Source organism: Sylvia atricapilla, chromosome 24 (genome assembly GCF_009819655.1).
Source record: "Sylvia atricapilla isolate bSylAtr1 chromosome 24, bSylAtr1.pri, whole genome shotgun sequence".
In the NCBI taxonomy this organism is placed as follows: domain Eukaryota; kingdom Metazoa; phylum Chordata; class Aves; order Passeriformes; family Sylviidae; genus Sylvia; species Sylvia atricapilla.
Genome location: NC_089163.1, coordinates 42,401 through 67,488, shown reverse-complemented (window position 1 = coordinate 67,488; position 25,088 = coordinate 42,401). Strand labels below are relative to the sequence as shown.

General features: G+C 56.2%; 2 protein-coding genes across 5 annotated transcripts in view; both read right to left on the bottom strand.

Annotated features, from left to right (window-relative positions):
* Positions 1–13,087, bottom strand: part of ASAP3 (ArfGAP with SH3 domain, ankyrin repeat and PH domain 3) — a 191,185-nt gene extending 178,098 nt beyond the window's left edge. For 2 of the 4 annotated variants that reach the window (XR_010745314.1, XM_066335189.1), the window contains exons 1-16: positions 12,876–13,084; positions 9,033–9,105; positions 8,306–8,451; positions 6,749–6,823; positions 6,414–6,463; positions 6,031–6,157; positions 4,208–4,293; positions 3,353–3,428; positions 3,138–3,224; positions 2,761–2,870; positions 2,459–2,528; positions 1,807–1,894; positions 1,233–1,281; positions 957–1,144; positions 713–846; positions 236–330 (exon numbers count right to left, since the gene is read on the bottom strand). Coding sequence is in view for 3 of the 4 variants with exons in the window: in XM_066335189.1 (XP_066191286.1) it covers positions 236–330; positions 713–846; positions 957–1,144; positions 1,233–1,281; positions 1,807–1,894; positions 2,459–2,528; positions 2,761–2,870; positions 3,138–3,224; positions 3,353–3,428; positions 4,208–4,293; positions 6,031–6,157; positions 6,414–6,463; positions 6,749–6,823; positions 8,306–8,451; positions 9,033–9,105; positions 12,876–12,998 (1,577 nt within the window). In the remaining variant the exon portion in view is untranslated. Of the gene's footprint in view, positions 1–235; positions 331–712; positions 847–956; positions 1,145–1,232; positions 1,282–1,806; positions 1,895–2,458; positions 2,529–2,760; positions 2,871–3,137; positions 3,225–3,352; positions 3,429–4,207; positions 4,294–6,030; positions 6,158–6,413; positions 6,464–6,748; positions 6,824–8,305; positions 8,452–9,032; positions 9,106–12,875 lie in introns of all 4 variants that reach the window. The other 2 variants (XM_066335190.1, XM_066335192.1) reach the window with 2 other exon arrangements.
* A 2,753-nt stretch (positions 13,088–15,840) lies between these two features.
* E2F2 (E2F transcription factor 2) lies at positions 15,841–23,793 on the bottom strand. Its single transcript, XM_066335170.1, has 6 exons — positions 23,223–23,793; positions 18,129–18,216; positions 17,592–17,811; positions 17,325–17,483; positions 17,045–17,159; positions 15,841–16,804 (listed from the first exon to the last, which is right to left on the bottom strand). The coding sequence occupies exons 1-6, from the start codon at positions 23,505–23,507 to the stop codon at positions 16,319–16,321; spliced, it is 1,353 nt and encodes a 450-aa protein (XP_066191267.1). The 5' UTR covers positions 23,508–23,793; the 3' UTR covers positions 15,841–16,318.
* Between the last annotated feature and the right edge of the window lie 1,295 nt (positions 23,794–25,088).

The following is a 25,088-nucleotide window of genomic DNA, read 5'->3' as shown; positions in this document are numbered from 1 at the left end:
TGGAGCCCTGTGCTCCTGCCTCCTCCTGAAGCCTCAGGATCAGGGGTAAACCTCCAAAGAGGTGCAGATCCCCACCACAGTCCCGCAGTGACACCAGGATGCCTCATCCCAGGGCTGTCTTAGAGCTGATCAGCAGTGGTACAGTGGTAGCATGGTGACAAGAACAGGGCACACACCATGCACTCCTATTCCTCCTCCTCCTCTTCTTCCCAGGACACACAAGTCCCTGACTCACATATCACTGCTGGCCGAGGGCTTGGGACAGTCCTGTGTGGGTAGCATGGCCTCCATGATTTCATTGAAGCGAGTGTTCCCAATGCTAACAGCCAACTAGGGAGAGAGAACAGAGGGACATGAGCCCTCCTGGCCACACTCACCCTTCTCCAGCCAGATCTCGTCCCAGAAGGAAGGAATCCACTGGATTCACCCAGGGTTTTCCCAGAGCAGCAGCTCTGCCAGGATGATGCTCTCTCATGGCAATGGAAGTCTGTTTTGGGAGGGGCCAGCAGCCCCCTGCTTAGCAAATGACTTTGCAGAGTTCCCCTTGCCCAGACCACTGTGCTGGGGAAACTGAGGCAAGTTTGCAAGCCCTGGAGTAAACTGGGGACAGATGGGATGGAGGAGAAGGAATGAACCCTGCATCACAGGACATTTGGGAGACACACATGGTTCCCAGGGACTAGGAGACCTCTGGGTTCAGAGAGCAGCTTACCAGCAGCTCGGAGGTGCTGAGAACATCCAGAGTGAGGGACTGGATGCGGGAATAATGTACACCCAGCTCCCGATGGATACCAGAGCACTCAATGCATGTCAGGATGCCAAGGTTGGTAGAAAGCCATGTGGGATCTGCAGTGGGAGTGGCGAGGTGCTTAGCACCATGGCCAGCCCCCAAAGATGCTGTGACTCCTATGACAACTCACACCCAGGGCAGGGGGACACCTCAGGCCCTGACATACCTGGGGCACCGCAGTCACAACACTGCTTGTTTCCTGGCATATTCTTCACCTCACTGATAACCAGCCTGGTGAGTTCCTGCATTCCGCCATCCACCCCGGTGCCTGCCGCCAGCCCGCCACTGCCCCCATCCCCCTTGAAGGCATTGCTCAGGGCTTCGTCCTTGCTGTTCTGCAGCACGGAGACCCACCTAGGCAGGAGGGAGTAGGAAGAGGAGGATGGGGAAGGCAGAGCAGGATCTGGCACGTGGAGGAGGAGGGGTGGGCTGTGGCACTTACACAACACACTCCTGCTCATCCTCTGCTTGGAAATGATACGTCCTGTTGTCTGCAGGGATGGGGAGAGAGGGGAGAAGGTGAAAAGAGAGAAGCTGTGTCTACCACATCCCTTGAATTGTTTAAGCTTGGATGGGGCTGGGAGCAATCTGGTCTAGTGGAAGGTGTCCCTGCCCATGGTGCGGGAGTGGAACAAGAGAGTCTTTAAGGTTGCTTCCAGCCTCAATCATTCTAGGATTCTATGGTCTAGGCATGTCCAGGAGAGCAGGAATCATCTGAAATATCTTCAAAGGAGCTGCTTAATTACAAATTAGATCACTGCACATCACTTTCTCATCACCTGAGCCCTGTCACAACCTCTTTTTGTCTCAACTTTTTAGATCTCCTTGGAGAGACTGGTTCTTCATCTGTAAAGACAGTCAGGAAAACACCCAAAGCCAGATTAAAAGCATTTAAAGAGGATGCCAAAGTGTTTCAGAGAGAAAACCCACTCAAAAAAGGGAGAGGTCCCACTACAGCCTCCACTTCCAGGTCAAACACCTCACCCCACCCACAGCACCTCATCTCAGGTACTCACGTGTCACTAGGTCAAAGCATTTCTTCTCCTCGGCATGTGGCCGCACTTGGCAGGTGAGGAGATTCAGCTTCACAGGAGGACGGTTTATCTGTGGCGGGAGAGGACCAAGGTGGGTTAAAGGACCAGGAAGGGATGGGATGGGCATCACCAACAGACGGGCATCACCATCTCTAGTGGCAACTGTGGTGGTACAACCACCACCACACGTGGTTTCTCTTGGGATAACCATGCAAAATAGACCCTGTCTGACCCATTTTAGAACAGCGACCTTGGCAGGAGAACATAGCTCCTAGATGCCCCTCTGTCTCTCCTGCAGTTTCCAGCCTCGAACGCCAGGGGGCAGGCATTCCTTCCCAACCAGCCCCATCCCCTTTGGGGATGTCTTGGATTGTCTTGGACCCCCATCATCCATCTCACTGCCCCAACCAAGTTCACCCTCATCTCCCATGGACCCCTGCCAGACATGGGGGACCACCTTTGGATCCCTGCCAGACTATAAGGGACCTTCTTTAGACTGTCCTATCCTGTATTGAATTTTAAGCCAGACAGATTTGTGACAAGTTTGGGCAAAACTAAACCTGAAATCCAATGGACACCAAGCCCCAAAGGGTGCACAAAGAAGGGTCAGGGCTGCAGCCCCCACGCTGCCCACCGTGCTGTGGGAGATGGTCAGGCAGCCGTACTTCACACCACACTTCCTCTTCTGCCACACTTTGCGGATCCTGAGAAGGAGGAAGAGGAGGAGTGAGGATTGCACAGCTGCAATCACCCACATCCATATCCCAAACAGGCCATGGCAGAGGCTTGATGGTGTTCTGGACATGGGGTTGTGCTTTCTCTAACTCATAGAGCACTAAATGTCCTGTGAGCTGGATTCCAGCTCTGGGGCCTCCCATGAGCGTTGACAATATTGTGAAGAAGCCAAGAGCTCTCCAGGATAACACTCATCCTCACCCATCACTCTTCTTGTACAGGAATCCTGACTTCTCTGTCCCGTACTGCTTGTTGCCTTGGTGCTGGTGGATACTGTAGCCACTGCCAGAGTTCTTCCTGCTCAAGTTTTCCTGAAAAAAATACAATTAAAAATCAAAGTGAGAGGCACAAAGATGGTTGCTGCTCCAAGTGATCTTGTCCTTACAGAGGTGCAGTGTGTCCAGCAGGATGCCAGACAGCCCCATGCCCTTCCAGCATTCAAATGTCTCCAAGTCCCTGGACAGGTTAACCCATCTCCCCTCTCCCTTCTGTTCTCCATCCCCAAACTAACCATAGGGTATCCAGTACCTTCCCGATGCTCCTTCTCAGTTCTTCCCTGCCCATCCTGGGGGTCTCACCTCCTTATTCTCCAGCTGTAAAATGTTGCGCAGGGAATCGCGGGTCTGCGTGAGCTGCTTCACCTCTTCCTCCTGTGCTTGGCGGAGCTGGAAAGGGAGCAGCTGCCCTCACTGCTGCACTGAGTGCAGGTGTTCTCAGGGGCTGGCATGGGGACAGGGGAGTGGCATCCAGGGAGACATCTGAGGGGCATTGGATGGCAGTGTGAAGGCCTTACCGCGTGGAGGGACACAGCGAGCTTCTCAATGAAGGGGTAGAGGTTCTGGGCAGCCTTCCAGCCGTCTTGGAAGAAACTGGGTGTTTGTTGAGGGTGATTAAGATGCAGATGGGGAAGATGGAGGCAAAAAGAGGGGTTTTAGGGAAAAATGTGGCAGGAGATGATGGTGATCCCCTCCCTGGAAAGCTGTGCTTGCTTTGTGGCTCCCTGGCTACGGGGATCTGGAGAGAGCCCAGCAAAGGCCAAGCCCAGCCCATGGGGTTTGGATACCCAAAATATTTGAGTATGTAGAATTGGCCGCTTGTTTAATCCCAGCTCAACTCACTGGGGAGCAGTGCTGGCAAAAGCCACATTTTAGGGTGTCTTTGAGTCACAGTCCCAGTCAAAAATATGCTTTTAACCACAGTGACTGTCTCAACCTGCCTCAGTTTCCTCACTTGAGAGCTGGAAGAGATGATGACTCCCACACACTGCTATTCCAGCCTCATGGAGCAACAGGAAAGGCAAGGGGATGTTGATCCTCACTCCAAACACCCTCGTTACAAGCCCCATGGCTAACGACAGAGCTGTTCAGCTGAGCTCATCCCTCGAAATCTATCCAGAAACTAAATAATCAGATATATTTCAAGCCAGTGCCCCTCCTGCAGCCCCATGGACATGTTTACAGCTCCTCAAGACAACAAAGCACATTTCAACTATGCAGAGAAAACTGAAGAATGAATGGCTCTGTCCAGTATCTCCACCAACAGCTTTATGGGTCTGGGATGAGAGTAGAATACCCCAGACCCTCATGGGACCACCCAAGGGTGAAAACCAGCCCTGGGGATGAACCATCTTGACCCAGGTGGCACCTACTTGTGCTGAGCGTGGAAAAACTTGATGAGGCTCTGCAGGAAATCTGGGCCCTGCTTCATCTGAGACTCGCTGGCCTTTAGCAGGTACTGGGAGGGGGAGAAGACACCTGGTTAGGTGACAGAGACAAGGAGCAGCTGAAAATATCCCAGAGGAAAGAGCAAGAACCTGCCCAGCCCTTGATTCCCTTCCCAGCATGGGGAAGAAGGTTAAAACACTGGCTGGGTTTCAAGAAGTCGAGTCATGATGTTGGATTTGAAGGCAGGTCGCTGGGGACCACCCTCAAAAAACTTGGCTCTGGAAGTCCTCCAAGACATGGCAAGTTCAAGGACTGAGGCAGGCCTCCAGGGTTTCCAGCCAAGCATGCTTCTCCCACTGCTCATTACTTCTGGAGTTAATAAATAACTGAAACTCAAGGCAGCTTATGAAGGAAAAAAAAAAAACAAAACCAAAACACAACAAAAAAGGCCAAATGTTTTTTAAGACATGGCCCTTTTATTCACAAAAAGTCAGATTCCAAGAAGCGAGCACCTGCAGCATATCAGCACCAGAGGTCTGCTGAGGTGCCTCACGGGATGGGGAATTTCAGCTTTATGCATGAAACCCACCCATCAGCTGCAGGCATGGAAGGAAAGACTGTCTCACTCACCCTAAGCAAAATAAGGAGGGGAAGAGATTTCCCCCTGCGAGCTCCTCTCCAGCAGCTGGAATGGTTTTGAGTGGGGAGCAAGGGGAGAAGGGAGGCAGCTCTGAGCTCTGGGGGCATTCCAGGGTGAGACAGAGCTCCTGGAATGGAGTCCACCCATGCCCCAGGCACTCTGGACACTCTGAGGGTCACTGGACTGGGGGCGGTCGTTAAACTGCTCTGTGCAAGCTGGAGATGCCAGGTCAATGTCAGGGAGCATGACTATACCCCTGAACCATGTCCTACCTAGAAAAGGCCACATGTGCCCAGCTCCCATGGGATGTCCCTGCCCTGCCACCCACATCCCACACTGACAGTGGCAGCAGAGTGTCTCAGGCAGCACTGGCTGGGACTCATGAACAAAGGGATGCTCCCAGCACTCCTGGACTCATGTCCAACTGCTCCCACAGCCCTGGATGTGAGATGGCCCACGACGGGGAGACACAATCACCATATGGGGTGAAGCAGGACCCTGTTCCCAGCCCAGGAAGTAACAAAACCCACTTTCCTATAAACCCATGTGCATCACATGGATCCCAGCCCCTCAGAAGAACTGCCCTCCCATTTCCAGGGCCACCATCAGCTCTCACACATGCAGAGACACGGGTGCACGTGCCCTCCTCCAGCTCCCACCTCTCCCTGTCCTGTTATTTATCCCACAGTGGAGCTATTCAAGCGACTGACTCATCTGGCTGGGTCCCAGCTCCGAGGCAGGCACAGCCTCCTCCCCACAAACCCCTGTTCTTTGCTGGGCAGGCATGGGGCAGCACCAGGATCTGGCCCTTGGGAACCTGGGAGACCCTATGACAACCCATTGCAGGCTTGTTCCCTGCTCTGCCACTCTCGAGGTTTATGGGGCCAGCCTCGCAAGGCACCATGGGTGCCATTTGGAGCCACATCCCACCAGGGACCTCAATATGGGAACAGGACAGGGATCCCTGAGCTGGGGCCACGCAGGGGCACAATGGAATGGGATTGGACGAGGGTCCCCCACAGCACACAGGTGGGGCTGCTTTGGTGTTAGATGCCAGGACAGGCTCTGATGTCCCTACACAGCTTCTAGCAGAGCAGTCCTCTGTGCCCCACTGGGACTCAGCTCCTGGCGGGGAACAGTCCCCAGTTCCCTTGGCATGGCCCCCACCTCGCACATGTGGAGCTGCAAGAGCCGCCGCTCTTTCTGCATGTCCTCAGCCATCTCCACTGCTGCTGGCTCAGCCTGGGTGACCCCAGCCAGGCGGGCTCGTTCCTTCTCCTTCTCCATCTTCCCCCTGTGGAATGGGATGGAGGTGGGCTGGGGACATCCCTGCTCTGAGAGGTGTCCCGTGCAGGAGGCTACAGTGGGGATGGGATCAGGAAAAACATATCCAAGCCCTCTCCAGCCCCTTTCCCCTTTGGGAAAAGCTGGACCATAACCCTCCCCCATGACAAGCTGGCGCCACAAATGCCTGGCCCCAGCCCGGGGACAAAACACCTTTGTGCAGAGTGGGATTAGGTAGATTTTGCCAGAGGCAGTGTGTTGCTTACACTTTGGTCTCATAATCCTTCCAGGCCTTTTCAACCTGCTTCTTGGAATCCTGTGGCAAAGGAAAGAGGGGGTGGCAGCTGTCAGGGAAAGCAAAAGAGCTGGTGGCACTAAAGGAGCCAAGAGCTTTGCCTTGCACTGCTGCACCCCTTGAGGGTGAGGGGTGTCCCTACCAGGTCTTCACCCCTCACTTCTGTCACTCCAACCCTCACTGCTTCCTTCCAGCCCCTGGTACTGGCTCCTTCCCCTTCCCCTGGCCACAGGCATGAGCTGAATCCATACCAGGGGTCTTGCTGCAGAACATCCCCAAATGAGTGACCCTAGGGACAGGACTTACCAGGCGGCCATCCTTCAGCTGCCCCTTCAACAGGCTGTCCAGGGGGAAGGACACGATGTTATTCAGATTCTGCACCTGCAGAAGGTAGAGACAGGGTCACCCCATGGTGGGGGAAGTCAGGGAGCTGGAGCCCCAGGTCCTTCTCAGTGCCAGGGACCTCCCCCAGCTCCATCACTGCCCCAGGAAGGGTTAAAGAAGCTGGAAGTGGGGTTGAATCCAGGATCTTCACAGTGGGCATGCTGGGGCTTGTTGGAGCTGGCTGCAAGATGTCTGACAAATGTGGCCCTTCCCACAAACCACACCAGCGCCACAGCTACCAAAAACAAAGCTGTCTTCCCCCATTGACACCTCCCTGTCCCCAGCAACACGACCAGCCCCTCCATGGTCCTGTGATAAAAAGACCTCACTCATGTCAAAAGGGCTTTGCAAAATGTCTCCCTTTGCTGGGGCCTGGGGATAGCAATGCAGCCAGCATTATCCCTACCAGTGCTGTGCAGGGGTCTGTGGTGGGGACATAGAAGCCCACTGCTATCCTAGCATCCCTCCACGCAGTTCACGGAGCAGCACCCCATTTTAGAGTTGTGACAGCAGTTCCAGCACCCACATGGGACTTCCCTGGTGTACCCAGATTTTTTTAAAGGGTTTTGGTCCTCTGCACCACTTGGGGAGAAATCCAGCCCTAGGGCACAGGACCACCCCCAAACCACGGGTAACGGGGCAGCTCCAGGGAGACTATAGGAGGGGAAACGCAGTTTTTTGGATCTGGTTGAGGGTCTTGGCACAGAACCTCACTCAGAAGCAGGAGGCAGTGGGGCAGGAGGTGGAGACCCTTAGAACTGGTCAAACTCCTCCATCAGGACAGTTCTGCAGAGCCATACTGAAGCAAGGGAATCCAGCAGGCTATGAAAGCCAGGATGGGGAAGAGGAGGAACAGGGAGGCCCAGATTGGGGTATCTGGGAGAGGAAGATGCCAAAAATCTGAAATTCGTGCTGGGGGAAGGGCAGCAGAAATCAATTTTCTCCTTAAGCAGAGCCAGGGGCCAAAAACACCCTTTGGAGAGGGGGATTTGAAAGTGAACAGAGAGGGGGCCACATGGGACCCACCAGGGATTTGCTGCTGGGCATGCATGAACCCAGTTCCATTCAGAAGCTGAGTTTTCCATCAGAGCCATTCCTGGCTCAGCTCACAGCTGCCTCTGCCTGCTCCCCATGGCCCCACTGTGCAGCCCAATGTGGCTTTGATTTACTCTTGGCAAGCAAGATCAGAGATGCAGTTGATGTGAGAAAAAACAGAAAGCGAGAAAAAGAGGAAAAAATGAAAATAGCAGCCCCAGCTTCCCATCAGATCCCAGTGTCAATGGCTCCAGGGAGCTGGGAGTGAGCTATAAATCCAGTACCAGGGGTATCAGATGGTCGGAGAGCACTGGGAATGTGTCCTTGAGCCCAGGGTGGGAGGTAGGAATTGCTGCATGTGGTGGGAGGCAGCTAAACTGGATGGAGGGGAGTTGCACTGGTTGGTAGGGGATTCCAAACCCAAGTGGATTTGGGACAGCTTACCAGGTTCTTGAAGAGTGCAGTGACCTCACGGGTGAAGACAGCCAAGTTTAGGAAGCCAGTGGAGAGTTCATGGTTGTTCTGGGAGAGGTGGTTATTGCCGAAGTTCTCCAGGGCCTCGCTGTACTGTTCCTCGTTGTCCACATGGGCTGTATGGGGAAACACCGGAGTGGAACATGGGGTGACCCTGCAGCACCCGACACATCACGATCACAGCGTAAGGTCCCACCATCTCTCCATCCCTTTGTAACAGAGCTGGGCTGATCTTGATGCAGGACAGCAGCAGTGCCCAAAAACAACCTCCCTAAGGTTCTCAATTTTCCTTTTAATATATATTTCAAACAGTTTTTAGCATCTAAGCACATTACCGGGTCGCATCATGAGGTTCCACCAGCAACCAGCACCCACCATCTCCCCGGGTAACTTTTTTTGGACTTGCTACCCACCTCTGTTGAAAAGCTGGACTGATCCTGCTGCAAGACAGCACTGGAATATCCAAAACAACTTTCCTAAGGCTCTCCATTTCCCTCTTTGTATCGTTTTAAGACAATTTTTGGCACCTCAGCATGTTGCCAGACTGGTGGGCTGGTAGCACGCAAGTAGCAAATACCCTCAGGCTCACCAGCACCCATGGCTGCCTGGTGTGACCTTGCTGGTGGAGGATAGGACTATTAAACGTCCCCAGCCCCATGCTCTGGGAATACCCATCATCTCCCAAAGTCCAACTCACTGAGCCCAGAGATGTGAATCGCTTTCACGTATTTCCTGATCCTCTGGAGCACAGCTTGGTCCCCATCCAGGCTCTGCAATAGCAAAGAGAGAAAACAAATGGACCTCATTAGCCAAGCATGGCTGCCACTCCCCCAGCCCAGCTGGCTCTTGGAAAGGCTGCAGTTCTGCTGTGCAGATGTGTGGGGTGGGATCCAAGCTCCCAGAGCTGGGAAAGGAGCTGGAGGCATCCTGGGGATGCTGGAGCCACAGCATCCAGCTGGTCCCCTGCCAGGGCTGTGGTCTCAATGGCTTTGCTGCCAGGCAGGACTTTGGCTGGCCCCAGAGAGGAGGGTTTGGGCAAGACAGTAGGAGGAGGCGAGAGGCTCTTTGGATCCCATCAGCTTTTATTAACTATGGAAAATGCCTCGCTGGCTCTTGCAGGGCCTGTTTCAACCAATAAGGGGTTGAAACATCATGTAACACATCATCCCATCCCCATGGCTCCGAACCAGGTGAGATGTGTGAGGGCGCCCAGCTCCCCACAGAGCCAAGGACAGGACCCACCTCCTGCTGATGGGGACCCAAATCCCATAAACCCTTGTGGTGGTTGTGTGCTCAACCACAACAATCCCACAACAAGGAAGATAGCGTTCCAACCCCGCCCAGCTCATACAGGGTCTTGCCCATGGTCCCCAGCACCATGAGTATCCCTGCAGCCCCACTAGGCAGATCCTGCTCTGGTTTAGAGCTCTCCGCATTCCCTCATCTCTTCCTACCTGTACAGCCCTGATTTGCCCCCCGAGCACCACAACAAATTCAACCCCATCCAAGTACTATGACAAACTCAGCCCCACTCAACCCAAAGGCAAGGGGCTGTGGTGCTGCTAGCCTGAGCATCTGAGCACATGCTCGCCCTAGCACCAGGAAAGGGTTAAGGGCGGCTTGGCTGCAGGTACCAAAGCCATGATAACAGGCTGGAAATATTTTGAGGGCGTGAACAGCAGAAAGGGCAGGGATGAAACCTCGGAGGAATTACAATAAAGAGCCTCTCTCTTCTTGAGCTCTGTGGAAGGTTTTAGGGCTGATGTCAAGGCTGATTTCCTGACAGCAGGATCAGCCTAGCTTCAGAACTGCTCTCTTCATCAGATGTGGTGCTGCCAGGATGAACTGGCTGGGAGAGGACTGGAGCTGAGGTGGGAGCCCAACGCCCTGCTCAGGGGAGTCTTAAAATGCATCTACAGTGGGGAGAATGTTGGCATGGACGAAAACCCCTCATGGCCCTTCTCTGTGTCAAATCCAGGTGCTCTCCAGAGCAGAGACATTCTCTGCCTCTGGTGGAAGCCAGGGCTGGATGCCTGGATGCTCCAGGTTTGCAAATCTGGCAGTCTTAGGAAGGGGAAACCGAGGTTGCATGAGATGCTTTGAAAGCATCACTGGGTAACTGTGCAAAGACGCTCCTTCAAGTGTCCAGGATGAAGCAGAGCAGGGATGATCCACGTAAGGAGACAAGGGTTTTCAGGAAGGGGTCCATAGGTCAACCAGTGGACACAGGGCAAGCAGAGACAAGTATCTGGGTGGTAAATGCAGAGGGAATCACCGCACAGTGCTGCTGGCAGCTGCAGGCAGCACTGGCACCCCTGATGTACCAGGCTGGCTGCCAGGAGTGCGGTCCTTGGCTGCTCAGAAGTGGAGGGACAGAGATGTCTGGAGCCCCTGATGGCACCCATCATCCCCCAGGCCCAGCTCAAGTGTTTCTGGTCAGGGAGCAGCTGCAGACATTGGCACAACATGGATGGCAGCAGGAGGAATTCCCCATGGGATGGAGGAAGGGATGAATACACACCTACACCACAGCTGGCTGGGCTCACAGCCTGGGGACCTCAGGCAGGATGGTCAATGGAGGCTATTCTTCTATCTCCCCCACTGCTGCTGGCTCATGCTACTTGGTGAAGGAGCTGCCACAGGTGCCAGAGCCAAGGTGCCAAGCTACCGTCCAGGAGCAGTATGTGGGACTGCCCGGGAGGACAGGGTAAGCTGGGAGCTCTTCTGACAGTAGCCTCTGCCTCGTCACCCTGCCCAAGCCCAGAGGTGCCCAGTGCCCTCTGACATGCACACAGCACCAACCACCAAGGGCTGGATTTGACCTTCCAAGCCCACTCCAGAGACCTCAGGTTCTGTCTCCGCAGCAGCCTCAAGGACCCTGAAGTCCCACAAACCCCTGGGAGGGAAGAGCCCTCTTTAATCTCAGGAGGTAAAGTGAGGCACACAGTAGCTTTGGCCAACATCAGGATGATTGAGCAGCACTGTTGAGCAGTAATCTCCAGTCCTCTCCCTGCTTGGTCCTGCCCCCCATTTGAGACCTGTTCATATCTTGGATGCATGTGGTCATGCTCTGTCCCAGGGTCATGGTAGAATATAGCCATCCCTTCCCACCCAGCAGTCACCGGAGTAAGCATCCTTCACTCCCTTTTGCTCGCCAAGCCACCAGCCAGTCTGAGGGGTGATGACAGGAAAGACCACAGCTCGGTTTGGTCAGAATGTATCTCCCATCCCCCAGATTCCCAAATCCACCACTGATTATTCCCTTTGCCACATGCTATTGCCCTGTTGGGGCTCCAAGGATGGAGTGGAGCTGGTTTGCTTGGATTTCCCCCCTTCTCTCATGCTGAGACCAGGGGGATGCCAAAGGTCTGGCAGCGGTTTGGCCCCTTCCCCAGAGCCTCCAGTAGCATGGGGGGTTCAGCCCTGTACCATCCATGGCACATACAGGAGCAGTCATGATTCCCAGCTCTCTCTTGTGCTTGCTCAAGCTTCACTAAGGCAATCGCACAGACCCCCTGTCACTCCCAAGGGACACGTCTCCTCCCCATTCCTGCATCTCTTAACCACGGCCTCTCCAAGTAGCCAAACAAAATTCCTGCTGCTCCTTCCTGGCTGGAGCTGCCTCTTCCTTCCCTACTAGAAAGAAGATCCGTGGTAGTGACCAGCATGTGCTGATGGGGACCAGGATGCTACATGGTGTGTTCCCAGACTGCCAGGCCTGGGACACCCATCCCACTGCTCCCAGGTACCCCAGCAGCCCTGGCACCTGGGGCCCCCCACTCCCTGCCAGCCCTGGCTTTCCTTCAAAGTCATTCCGTAGCTAAGAGGAGTTGGCAAAAGCCACAGGACCAGCTGGAAGCTGCCTTTATTCCAGCTGGGAGGAGGATGAAGGCCCCCCAACATCTCCACCCTTTCCAAAAAAGCTGCTGCTGATTTTTGGGGGAGGCTGAAAATACTCCCCTGACTTGATCAAGGAGGAGCCCCTCCCCCACCCCCAGCACCACCACAATCCATCGGGGCTGGCTCCAGCACAGGAGCTCGATACTGAATGGAAATGTCGGGCTGATTCTCTGAGACCCAGGACAGGAGTGGTGTGCTGGTCCCGGTGGGAAAGAAGGATGCTCTGGCCTCGGGGAGGGGTGCCTTGATCCCCGGGAGGGGCAGGAGGGGATGCCCTGGTCCTAGAAATACGGAAATAGGCCGCACTGGCTTCGGGGTGGCTGGGGGTATGTCTTGGCCCCGGGGGGCACCTGGAGCTTTAAAGAAGCCTTTGCTCATTTCTACAGGTTTAGCCCCCCCATAAAAGTACACTAGGGTTGCTCGGAAGATGCAAAGGGCCCCCCCACCCGAGGGTCCCAACCCACCCGTTTAGGATGTCCAGCGCAGTCTCGGAGTGAAAGGGTAGGCCCTAAAAAACAGAAGCCCGAGGGAGGCGCAAGCGTCTAGGGACTAGCACTTATTGGTGCGGAGGTGTTCCCAGGCGGGATGCGGGGGATGTTCCCAGGTGGGATGTGCAGCCTGACCCTACGACCCAGCTCACCTCCTCCAGAGCCCCTACGGCCCCCCGGCACTTCTGCATCTTGGAGGTGAAGGCGGCGGCCGGGGAACTGAGGTCCTCGCTGGTCACGGCCAAGAAGTCGGCCACGCTGAGCTGCTCGGGCATGGTGCGGGGGGCACCGGGGACACCGGGCGGAGGCAGGGGGAGCACAGGGGGCGAGGAGAGCCTCCCCTGCGGAGCGCCCCGGGGTGCCCGCTCAGCCCGGCTCAGCGCCCCGCACCGGGAGCCCCGCGCCGCACCGGGAGCCGCTCCGACCCTCCCTCCTCCGCCCGCTCCCGCCCCTCCGCCGTCACGCGGCGGCCCCGCCCGTCCGCACGTTAAAGGCGAAGAGCCGCGGAGCTCCCCAAGAACCCCTCACATGACCCCCATTCCGGGACGTTGGGGGTGCGAAGTTCCCCCGTGTTGTGGTGGGACGAAAAGAAAACCCTGGGGTCTGGGTGGATCCGCATCCCCAGCGTTGCCTGGGCAGCCGGCACCCACCTTTCCCAGGCACCCAGCGTCTCTCTAATCCAAATAACCGACATTCCCCAGGCACTAGTATCCCCTAACGCAAACACCCAGTTTCCCAGGCACCTAGCACCCACCTAACCCAAGCACCCAGGGATCTCAGCACTCACCTCCGCCGGGAACGTATCTCACTCCAGTACCCACCTCTCCCAGGGGCCCCAGGAATCACCTCTCCCCATCTTGCTAGGAGATGGGAACACACGTGGTTTAAGATTATGCCCAGTCCATTCCAAACACCGGTTTGGCTGGAGGTCGCCCCTACCCTGCCCTTCCTGGGACCCCGAGGGGACAATCCTTGGACAGGGCATAATCACTGGAGTCCTTGGCTTTTTGTCCCTCTGGAGGCAATCTCTGTTCCCTCTCCTGTCTCCGCATTCGCCCCACCACTCAATGGAATTTGGTGTCCCATTCGTGGGTTTTTTTGTTTTTCCCGGAAAATGGGGAAGCCGGGACACCTCAGAAGCAGGAAATGAGGGTGAACAGACACTGAGCACATCCCACTGCAGGGCTGGGGCTGATGACAAACTGGAACAGAAAGGAGCAGAAAGCCTCACTGGGGCTGGTTTGCCATGAGAGAGGCCAACATGGGTGCAAGGGGGCTTTGCAGACCTCCCGCCCTGCTCCTTGTGCCCCTCACCACGGTGACAGAGCCTCGACCCTTTTACTGAGTCAAGAGTGGGGCTCAGTAAAACTCGGGTCTGTGCCTAACCAAGGCCAGCCCAAGCCCTCCTCTAACCCACTGTTACTGGAGTGCTGATGGGGACTGGGGTACAGGAAGAGTCAATATAAGCCTTGGGTGAACGGCTACGCTTGAAAGATTCCACTCCTCTGGCACAGACCAACAAGGGACCCCAAGGTTTCGGGTGTCCTCCCCCAGTTTAGGGAGACCCAACATCTTCCGAGCTCCCGGGACATCTCCCTCGGCAGGGCTCCGGCAGACAGAGGGTTAAAAAGCTGCAGACCAGGCAAGACTGGAGCAGGCGGGGTTGGGATCAACTGTCCCTCTGGTCCCTTGGCCGGTGTGGCCCTGCCCCCTCCTGGCTGTCCTGGGGACTGCGCGGGGGTGTGGGGTGGCGGGGGGAGGTGTGTGTGCAAATCGCCCGGGGACATCTCGCCCCCAAGAGGGATGGAAACTCTGTGCCCCTCGCTCTGTTCACCCGGCCCGGGGTTCTCCTCCTTTTCCTCCACACCACCAGAAGAACTATGCATGCCACGATTCCAAACAGGAGACATCACCAGGTACCTTCAGACATCACTGAGTACCACCAGGTGTCACTTGGTACCAGTGAACATCAGGTACCACCAGCCATCACTGGGTACCACCAGAAATCACTTGGGTACCACCACCCACCGCCACATGCCATGGGACATCAGCTGGTACCACTGACCATCACTTTGCCACCAGCACTGGTAGCATTCCCAAGTCACAAAATGAGAGGTAACACATAGGGAAGGATCTTAAATGGATACAGCTCCCAAAGGATCTTGTTCTGCAGACCCCAAATCAGGGTGCACAAGCCCATCCAGCCCCAAGATCCATAGGGAACTGATGCCAGCCCTGGGGCTTTTCCCCCACTCCTGGCTGAAGGGACTGTAGCTCAGGCAAAGGCTCATCCCAGCCAGGTTTGGGCTGGAAATCACCAACCTGAGCAGATTAGACCCATTCTCCTCACTCCAGTCAAAGCTTCATCTCAAACCTCTTCTCCACAAGTGCCTACAGAACAGGCTGGCCAGCTAAAAGGCCCCAAACCAAGCCATTTTACCCTGAAAATAGGAGCAAAACCAGCTCATGTCCTCCCTCCTCCCAAACCATTCCATCATTTTGCTGCTTAGAGGAAAACAGCTCTTTATAACTCCAAAATTTTATTTTATTTCAACCCCTCCTGGGCAGAAAACATCAAGTGCCATAAGTTTTTCCAGGCCAAAATATATTCTCACCCACACCATCTCTTGAGCCAACCTACAGGAACACCAACAACCCAAGGAAGGACAACTTAAATACACCCACTGACAAATCCAGCCCCTGCCAGCCCCACACCAAAGGGGGGGGACCCAGATAAATATAGTGCAATAATTACAGGTATTTTGCAAAGAATGGCACAATTAAAAGCCCTATCCTACACCATCTCCCAGGGCTTGTCCCAAGCCTCTCTCTGCAGGTCACTGCCTCCTCCAGACATACCTCTTCCCAGTATATTCCAGTTCTGATACTCCCAGCACCAGTAGCTCCAAGAAGCTGGAGGAAGCTGGTGTGGACTGGGGCAGAGAGACTGCAACTCATCAGGTAATATGGCTCCATATCCTGGTCAGAGATTTGCCGGAGCCACGTGAGCTTCATCCTTCCCTCGCCCAAAGGTGACTTTAGCTTTGCTGCCTCACTATTATTTTAAGGATATTCCATCCGTGGGGGGGGTGGTGGTGGGGGTGGGGGGTGGTGGTGGTGGGAATGCCACTGGAAATTACCTGTTGTGACCATGAAGAACCAGTTTAATTGAGGAGCAACTGGAGTGACTCCAAAACATGACACAGCCCATTCTGGGCAGAGGTTTCTCTGCCACCCAAAGGTGCCCCTAACCCATCTGGGGCACCCAAAGGCACTCCCAGTCCACCAGCATCCCCAGGGTGGTGGGGGGTTATGGAGGGAAGCATCGATGCCCCATGGATTTATGGGGAGATGCTGGGATGGGTCCTGGATGGATCCCAGGGCACTCCCAGAGCCCAGTGAGGTGACAACCAACGCAGGAGAGTGCAGAGATGCCACACTGGGTGAGCAACACAAGTCTCCCTCTCCCTCCCTTCCTAAGAAAACCCAGTGCTCTCCAATATACCCAAATCTCTCCAGTCACCCCACACTGATCCCACGCACTCAGGACACAAGTGGCCAGAGGGGACAAAGGCAATGGGGACTGGGGGTATACTCAGTGCTTCAGCAGGTCCCCCAAGTCATATGTCTCAAAGAGGTCTGTGACACCCTCACCCTCCAGCCCCCAGAGATAGTCATCCTGTTCCAGGGTGGGCAAGAAGGTGACGAAGGGTCCCAAGTCCAGGTGGGAGGGGGTGCAGAGCAGCTGGTCCTCTGTCTGCTGCAGAAGATGGGCGGGGGAGCCCAGGAGCCCAGGCTCCATCTCCAGCAGTGAGCTGGGTCCCCCCTGGATGGGGAGAGGCAGAGATGGGGGGGAGAGAGAAGTTCCTGTGCCCCTCCAGCTCTGGGAGATGGGGTGGGGTGGCTGTGTGGCTGATGGTGAACTGTTTGGCAGGGAAAGGGGTACGGGGTGGTCCTGTAGGGAGGTGGAAGCAGAGGGGACAGGGTGCTCCTTGGTGGGGCTTTCCTCCGTGATCTCCTCTGGGCAGAGGTACACCTCGATGGGGCCGTTGGTGCTCTTCAGATGGAGTTGGAAGTTCTCCTGGGAGGGCAGAGTAAGGCTCAGGGTCCCAGAAGGTCACCCATATCCCACTCCATTACCCCCAACCCATGAGAGATCCACCTGGGTCATTGCAACCCTTGAAGAACCAACTCAGGGTCAAACTGCCCTAGGGAGACACCCCAAAACCACCCAGGATCATGCAGGTCTGTGTCCTTGGGACACCCCAAAGGGACCCATCAAGGGTGGTACAGATCCAGCAGCACCCAGATCCACACACACCTGGCTGAAGTCTGGCACCTCCAGCTGTGTCTCAGGGGGAGCCTTCACAGCAATCACTGTCTGCTCCTGGAAGCCGCTGATGGCACGGAGGTCCTGGTAGGTGACGTATGCCAGCGTGGACAAGCATGAGGTATAGGAAAAGAAGGGGCTGCAAGCCAGACATCAACCCTCGCACCCGTCCAAACACCCCCCAAGCCCAGGGGAATCCAACTGGAGGAGAAGAGGCTCAGAGGGGTCTCCAAGACCCGGCCCTCCCTCCCATCTCCCTCAGCAAGGATATCTCTGGTTGGTCTCATTGTCAGCCAGCTGCTGGATCTCCAGGGCACAGTCCTGCATGAGCTGGTCCAGCATCCTCTCTGTCCCAGACAGTTCAGCCAGTTCCCCACACAGCACTTGTTGCTTCGCCACCATTGCTGCATCTTCAAAGATCCCTGTCCCCCTGCCAACAGAGATGGCATCTGAGTGAAGGCACAGCACATCCTATGTGTCCCCAAGCCATGTGTCCACCATCCTGCCCCATCCCCATCAGCTGCCCAGCATCACTTACATCCACTGGATGTGGTTCTTGGATTTCTTGCAGATGAGCTGGATGCCCTCCAGTACGTTGGTGATGTCGTAGATGCGACGTTTCTGGACCTCCAGCACCTCAGCAGCCCGGTTCAGATCCACAACACCATCGGGAGACTCGTTCAGCAGACGGATGAATTTTTTGGTGAGCAGCCCCAGTGAGGTGTCGTAGCGAGTCTTCTCTCCGGGAGACTTGGGGGCTGTGAGGAAATAAGAGACCCTCCCATCCTTTCCTTAGTGTGGGATGGAGGTGACATGGGGCTAGACATGTTTTCCTTTCTTTAGTGTCGGATTTGGGACAGAGGTTACATAGGGTTGGAGACAAGAGACCTCCCCACCCTCTCCTAAGCCAGGTCCCTGGGCTGGACATGAGATTCTGCCCATCCTCTCCTTAGTGTGCGACGTGCACTGGAGGTGACATGAAGTAGTCCTAGAGGGGACATGGATCTAAGAGGGAAGAAAAGTGGGGTCTGCTCCCCCCAGATTCTCCTGCCCCATCTCACCCCGCATCACTTACTCCTGGGACTGGGAACCTGTGCCAGTGTCCAGCCCTTCCCCTTGGGCGTCCAAAATTCGGGGCCCTCCAGGTCCAGCTTCCTCTTGGCCTGGAGCAGAAGAGAAAACCCTGTATTATGGCCAAGCCAGACACCCCTCTGAGTTCCCTAGACCCCCACAGGGCCATCAGCCAAGCCCTGGCTGCCACATCCTAGGCTGGGGTAATCCTGCAAGAGGCTCATCCAGTTGCAATACTCCTTTGGGGAAGGGGCACAGCAGCACCCAGCAGTGTGAGAGGCCCCTGGCAGAACTGGATGGAGAGGAGATGAGGGGTCCTGTCACCTCCCAGGACTTCCTGCACACCCTGGCAGTCACAGGGAACCCACTGGGATTTCCCCTTATCCCCAAGATCTGGCAGGGCTCTTGTGAATACGGCAGCTCCGAAGCCAGATCCTCACCTCCCACCCTGCCAGCTGGCTCGCTGGGGTGCAGGATTTCACTTCCTCCCTCCCACCTGGGTCATGGCTGAGGCAGCTGAGGGCACCCAGCTACCACCAGCACACCTGGAACCAGCCAAGTTCAGCCCCCCCCCAGGACCCCTGGACATATGTACCCAGCTGTTAGGTGGGGGGTGGGTATGCTAGGTTCTGGGAGGGGAGACAAACATCCCTGCACCTGCTGTCCCATCACCAGGGTAAGCAGCTCCTTGAAATCCCCCTCAAGGAACCCTGAGCAGCACTTCGGTGGAAGGGATCCAGGGAAAAGTGCAGCAGAGTAAATTCACAGGAGAACTGGAGGGTGTCACCAGCCCGGCTACTAATGCAAACAAATCCCCTAGGACCCCTCCACACCCACAAACACGCACAGGGTGATTTGGGGGGGAACTCTTTGGCTCAGCAGTAGAAGGCAGCCCCCCAGCCCCATCCCAACCCTGCTCCCTGCCCCAGTACCTGCTCCCAGGCTGGGCTGTCCCAAAGGGTCCCCACCAGTACATCCCACATCGCACCCAGATCCCTGTGCCGGCTCTGACAGCAGCTCCCTTGGGAGCACAATGCACTTTGCAGAGAAGGGTTTGGCACCTCGGCCTCGTTCCCACCTTAGTGGGCTGGTGGGAGAGGTGCCAGGGGCTGTTTTCCGCCCCCCCAGGGAGCCAGGTTGGTCCCGAGCTCCTGTGGGAATCTGTTCCCTCCCACCCTTCCCCGAGCAGGTTTTTCCCAGTGAACTTGCCTCCAACCCCAGCCTTGTGCCCCCGGATCTGCCCTGGAGCTGCCAGCAGCACAACAGTTAATGCTGAGTGCATGGGAAACACCTGCCTCAAATAAGACCCTATCCATCTGCCAGCACTGGAGGGTGGGCATCACCTTGGCCCCCACCCCTGCTGGTATTCCTTACTTCTCTGGCCTGGATGGCCATGGCCAATGTATGTTCCCATCACTGTTGCGGAGGTCAGCTGCACCCCACTTGCCCCAAGCAATGGGGAAACTGAGTCACGGAGCAACCCACAGCAGGTCCTGGTGTTTCCAGACACCTCCAAACCCCCTGAATCCCCCCTCTCCATGTGTAGGGGGGGGACATATAGGGGGACACCTGCTTCTCCAGGTGCAGTTTTGGGGGGGTGGGAGCTTGGTGGGCTCAGAGTTGGCAGGACCCTGACTTCTGAGCCACACCAGCAAGGGACAATGGACAAGGGGCTCCCTCCTGTGACCCAGCTGCCATTCTCTGAGCCGGGCAGGATTAGGCACACAACAGCTGAGTGGGACACAGCGAGGGGCTCCCAGCACTCTACCAGCACTGGGGGGTGGGGGGTGTGGGGGGATGAATCAGAATAGGTAGGTGAGCAAGAACCAAACCCAAAGATCCCCCACCAAAACATGGCAGGACCACCGCATGCCACTTGCCAGCCCCCAGCCACAGCTCCTCAGGATGTGGGAACACACCATCTACACCCCAATATGATGGTGAGGGTGGGAAATCAGGCTTGACCCCAAAATATCGGGGGTATATAAGGCAGTGAGGGGGCAGGTTGGGCCCCCTGCCAGCTCTGCCTGCCAAGCAGCCCTGAGCCCAGCCCTGGCGCCAGGGGCTACACCCTGCACCCAGCCCAAGCATCAGAGCATCCGTCAGCGCCCCCCCGCAGGGGGCTCCTCCTGCCAACCTTCCCTTTAAACAGCATCTGCTGCCTTCTCCGGGCTTGCCCGGGCTCTGCCCGGCCCTTTATGGGGCTCCCCCCTATTCCCCCTTTTACCAGCCCCACCACCCCCATGGGGGCGTGGGAACGCAGCGCCTGGGGTTGGGCACTCAGAGCTGGTGGAGAGCCAAGGGGCACTCCAGGATCCTCTGCTTGCTTGTGCCAAGGGGCTGGACCCCGACAGGTGCAGCCCCCACTGCCTTGGGGTGGCTGAGGGATAGTAGGGCACAAGATGCGGACAGGGGAATGGAGGCTGATCTCAGATTTGGGGGATAGTGAGACCACTCTGCAATGGGAAAGAAGGCAATACCTCCACCCCAGGTACTGCTCCCTGCTCTGGGATGCAGCTGACATCTGCATCCCCTCCAATAGCCCTATCCTGGGAGATGTTCCCCGGTGGAGGGGAACAGTGGCTTTAAAAGTCATAGCCACAAAAACCCCTCCAAGGGCAGCAGCACAATCACCACTTCCCCACCCATCCCTCTCCCAAAAATCCCCACTTTTGCCCATGCAGTAAACCCTTTGATGGGATCAAGGTGGGATGGGATGATGTCACCCCTGTAGAATCTGGTGTGCTGCTAAGTAGGCTCTCTCGAAACCTAGCACCCACAGGAGCTGCCACTCTTGGGTGCTCTTTGCACAGACAGCTCAGCCCTGCCAGCCCATACAGAACCACAGCGGACTCTGGACACCCTTGTTCAGGGTGGGGACCTGGGAACCCACAGCAGAAACACCCCTCTCTCCAGTGCTCTTGCATAGCCCTAAGTCCCTACAGAGACTCCACAGCCCCTAGAGAGACCAGAGATGGGCAAACACTGACGACAGGATTGGCATGGGCTAAAACTACTCCAAAATACACATTTTCCCTGGAGGAAAATGCATTTAATTACCCAAGAACCCTCAAATCAGAAGGTATGGTAAATTTAAGGCTTTTTTTGACCATGAGAGACAACCCATCCTGCTTTCCCGCGGGGTGATAGGCTCCTCCATGTGATCCCAGACCACTCATGTGGCACAAAGGCGGTGGGAGCGGCTGCAATCGCCCGGCTTGAGAATTGGGAGGAAAGGCTTATATCTGGTTGCCTCAGCTCTGCGCACAAAGGTTGTGCCATAAACAGGGTGTGTGCAGCAGGAACCCCAGCTATCAGGGCTGCGAGTGCCATACCGGGGCTGGAAACTATCTTCAGCACCGCAAATGGGGTAATGGCACGGGAAGTGAGATGGGGACACGTGGAGATGCCTCTCGCAAGCCACCAAGGGGGATAGAGGAGCACATCATGTTCCCAGTTGTCATATGAGCTCCCCAGACCCTGTTCAAGGGACAGTTGTGAGCAGCAGCACCCGGAACATGTCCTTGTGTGGGTGATGATGATGATGATGATGATGATGATGATGATGATGATGATGATGATGATGATGGTGGTGGTGGTGATGACAAAAGAAGCCGTTAGCCCAAAACCTCTTGATCCCAGGTGTCATTTAAGGACAAACACTTCATGTTCCCACGCGTCACACAATCCCGCCCCCTCCCCCCCTCCCTCCCCAGCCACATTTAGTGGACAGCGGCAGGAAGCGGTACCTTGAGCACTGGAGTGGGTGATGATGATGCTGACAAAGGGGCCATTAGGCCAAAACCAGCTCTGCACATCCACAGAAATGGTACTGGGAGTCTGTGGGGTGTTTTTAAGGGACGGGGCAGCAATCAATGATGGTGTCTTCTTAAACAACAGACCCCAGCGGTACAGGATGTCTCACGCGGTTCAGAGACAAAGAGGCCGGAGAGGAGACAGGTGGTCCCCGAAGTCCCCCGGGATGGGACTCGAAACGGCCGCATTCAGCCCCCCAGCCATGGCACAAAGGGGAAAGCAAAGACACTCCCTCTCCCCCCCGCCGCGGCAATGTCCCCAGCTGGCACCAAGCATCAGGGACTGGGAAAAGAGCGGGGGCAGGGGGGGAGGAGAATAAATAAATAAATCAAGCTTTGGGAAAACTAAATCGGTGTTACCGGGGTCTGGGATCTCTCCCAGGACCGAAGAGAACAGAGGCTCACAGTGCGGGCTGGATGTGTGCCCAGGCTGCAGCAGGCAGGAATTAAATGCCAGCTGCCAGCGGGGGAGACGGGCCGGGGACTCGGAGGGGGCCCTCCGGGAGCAGGGACAGGCTGGGCAGAACCTCCTGTGTGCCCTGACAATGGGCACGGGGCTAGCACTCGACTTGTGCCTCAGTTTCTCTGTTTAGGGCTAGCTTTATAGCTTAGTATTGGGCTTTGTAAACACAGGTGACCCCGTGGCTTGGCGACAGGGATATGGGACAGCAACCACCTACACAACTCCCAGCATCAGGGTCTGAGCTACAAAGCCTTGGGGTGATCCATGGGGGGATGAGACCATCCACAAAAACCAGCCACTGCCAGCCCCACTATAACCACGTGCAGAAACCACTCTTGGAAAGCAACGCTGTAGCACCCCTGTCCCGTGTTCCCCAGGGGTCGCGGTTCCAAAGTGGGGAGAGCCAGTGAGCAGGGGCTCTGCCTGTACCCATTCCTCATTTCCCCACCATAGAAAGGGCTTGTCAAAGGGGCTAGGATTGCTGGCCGGGTGTAGAGGCACAACCCGGACTTTTTGCAAGCTGGAGAGAGGAAAAGAGGCCGAAAGAGGCCACGAAGCGGAAGCCAGAGCCGCGGGTATGCAGGGACGAGGGGAAGTTGAGAAACATCTGAGCCATTTCACTGGGACTTCTGATTTCAGACCTCACCCTCCCCCACTCCCAGAAAGACACATTAGACTCCAATATAAGCTGCAAAATTTGGAAGGGAAGGGGCTGTACATCCTGGGGTCACCCACTTCTAGCTCTCCCACAGCCCCATCCCCAGCCTTCTGTGCCCCCGAGCCGATGCCCGGAGAAAGAGACGGAATGCAGACATCTTACCGGCAGCCGTCCCGCCGAGGGTGAACAGAGGGTCCTGAGTTCGGGGCCTTGGGGGGTATCGCAGAGACACCCGCCCCGGGAAGTCGGGGCGCTGACAGCCGCTGGCGTGTAGTCCTGGGTGAAAGAGCCTGTGGATAATGGGGGGCTGCCCAGGCTGGAAACCCCCGGAACACAGGAGCCCATCACTGGCGTGACCTTCTTCGGGTGGTGTAGGGGAGGTGGGGGCGGGAGGGCGGTACCCCCCCTCCCCGGAGCGGGGGACACTCCCCTGGGTAGCCGCAGCATTGCAAAGTCCTTTCCGAGAAGCCCGGCCCGGGAAAGGGGGCAAGAGCACTCCGCGATTCTGCAGCCGGGAGGGGGTCACAATCTCAGCCATGCCATTTTGGGGGAGCGGGGAGGCGTTCCGGCGGGCGATGCCACCGGCCGGTCCCCAAATTCCCCCCGAAAAACCTGCAGAGAAGAATGCGACTGCGATGCCGCCAAAATCGGCGGAAAAGTCACTTTCGGCCCCAAAAATCAGCCTCACTGGGGCCGTATCGGGTCGGGGCGGCCGGAGCACGGCCCCGCCTGGGCCGGGACCCCCGCGCCGGGGCTCCGCTCCCGCCCGATCGCGCCCGGCCCCAAGTGCTCCTTTTTTTTTTTTTTTTTTTTTTTTTTTTTCTTTTTCCCTTTTTTTTTTTTTTTAAGCGCCAAAACCCGTGCCGCGAAATTCGGATTTCCCGCGGAAGACGCCGCGTGCTGATTGGCTGTTGCCGCTGTGGCTCCGCCCCTTCGGCGCGGCCCGTGGCGCCGCTCCGGGAGAGACCTTAAAACTGGCGGCGGGCGGAGCCATTAATGCAAATAAGGGGAGGGACCTTCTTGAGACCATGGGCTAGGGGTAGCGGTGCCTGTTTTGGGGGCGAAGGGATCTGGGTTGGGAATTGGAATTAGGATACAGTTTCTGTTACTATTCATTTTTTAGAAGATACCTCTCCCCCCCCAGATCGATCTGGTGGGGTTTAGTCTGGAGGCTGAGACTCTTCAACCTGCATTCCTCATCATCCTCTCATCTCCATCAAACCCCAATCCTAATCTTCTCATCCTCATCCCACCCTTCTCATCGTTCTCCCATCACTATCCCCAGTTACAGCAACCCGGGGTAGGGGAGAGGGAGCTGCATCTATTTAAAACAAAAATTTTGGCCTCCACCAGTCAGAGTCCATCTGGCACCTCCCCACCCTGCAGACAGGGTACAGTGCTGTTGGGGGAGGGCAGGGATCTCAGAGGGGTTCAGCATGAGGAGATGTGGCCTCTGGTTCACTCACAGTTTGTTCAGCCTGCCACCCATTGTTCCACATGCATCCCACCTACGTCCTTGGAGTACACCACGTCTTTCTGGCAAAGTGGAGGGAAAAAATGGGATGCCAAGCACCCAAACTTGCCTACAGGGTATTTCAGAGTGCAGCAGTAACGGGAATCACGGAGACAATGGCAAAACCCTGAGTAAGGGCAGCTTTGACCCTTACTGGCACCAGTAAAAGGCACCACAGCCACTGAGACAAGCCAGGGCTTAATCCTGCTGAGGATTAATCCTGTGCACCAAGCCACAGCAGTTGGTTCCTCTTGGTCCCCTGGTTCCTCTCCATCATGTTGATTGTCTCTATCCCCTGGTTCATCTCCATTCCCTGATTCCTCTCCATCACCTGGTTGCCGCTATCCTTTCGTTCCTCCCCATTGTTCTTCTCTCCATCATTGTCCTCTCGAAGAAGAGCCAACTCCATGCCAGGTCTGGGATAACGATAATCATGCGCAGAGATGGACTTTTGTGTGAAGAAGCCTCCTGCAAACAGACAGATGGATACACATGCTGGGCATGGCCTCTGCCAT

Excerpts from the sequence above, each read along its gene's own strand:
- E2F2 (XM_066335170.1), bottom strand. The coding sequence starts at position 23,507 with ATGCTGCGGCTACCCAGGGGAGTGTCCCCCGCTCCGGGGAGGGGGGGT. Across the intron at positions 17,812-18,128 it reads ACAGGTTCCCAGTCCCAGGA|CCCCCAAGTCTCCCGGAGAG; the intron begins GTAAGTGATGCG and ends ATTTCCTCACAG. Across the intron at positions 17,160-17,324 it reads GACAATGAGACCAACCAGAG|GCTGGCATACGTCACCTACC; the intron begins ATATCCTTGCTG and ends ATGCTTGTCCAC.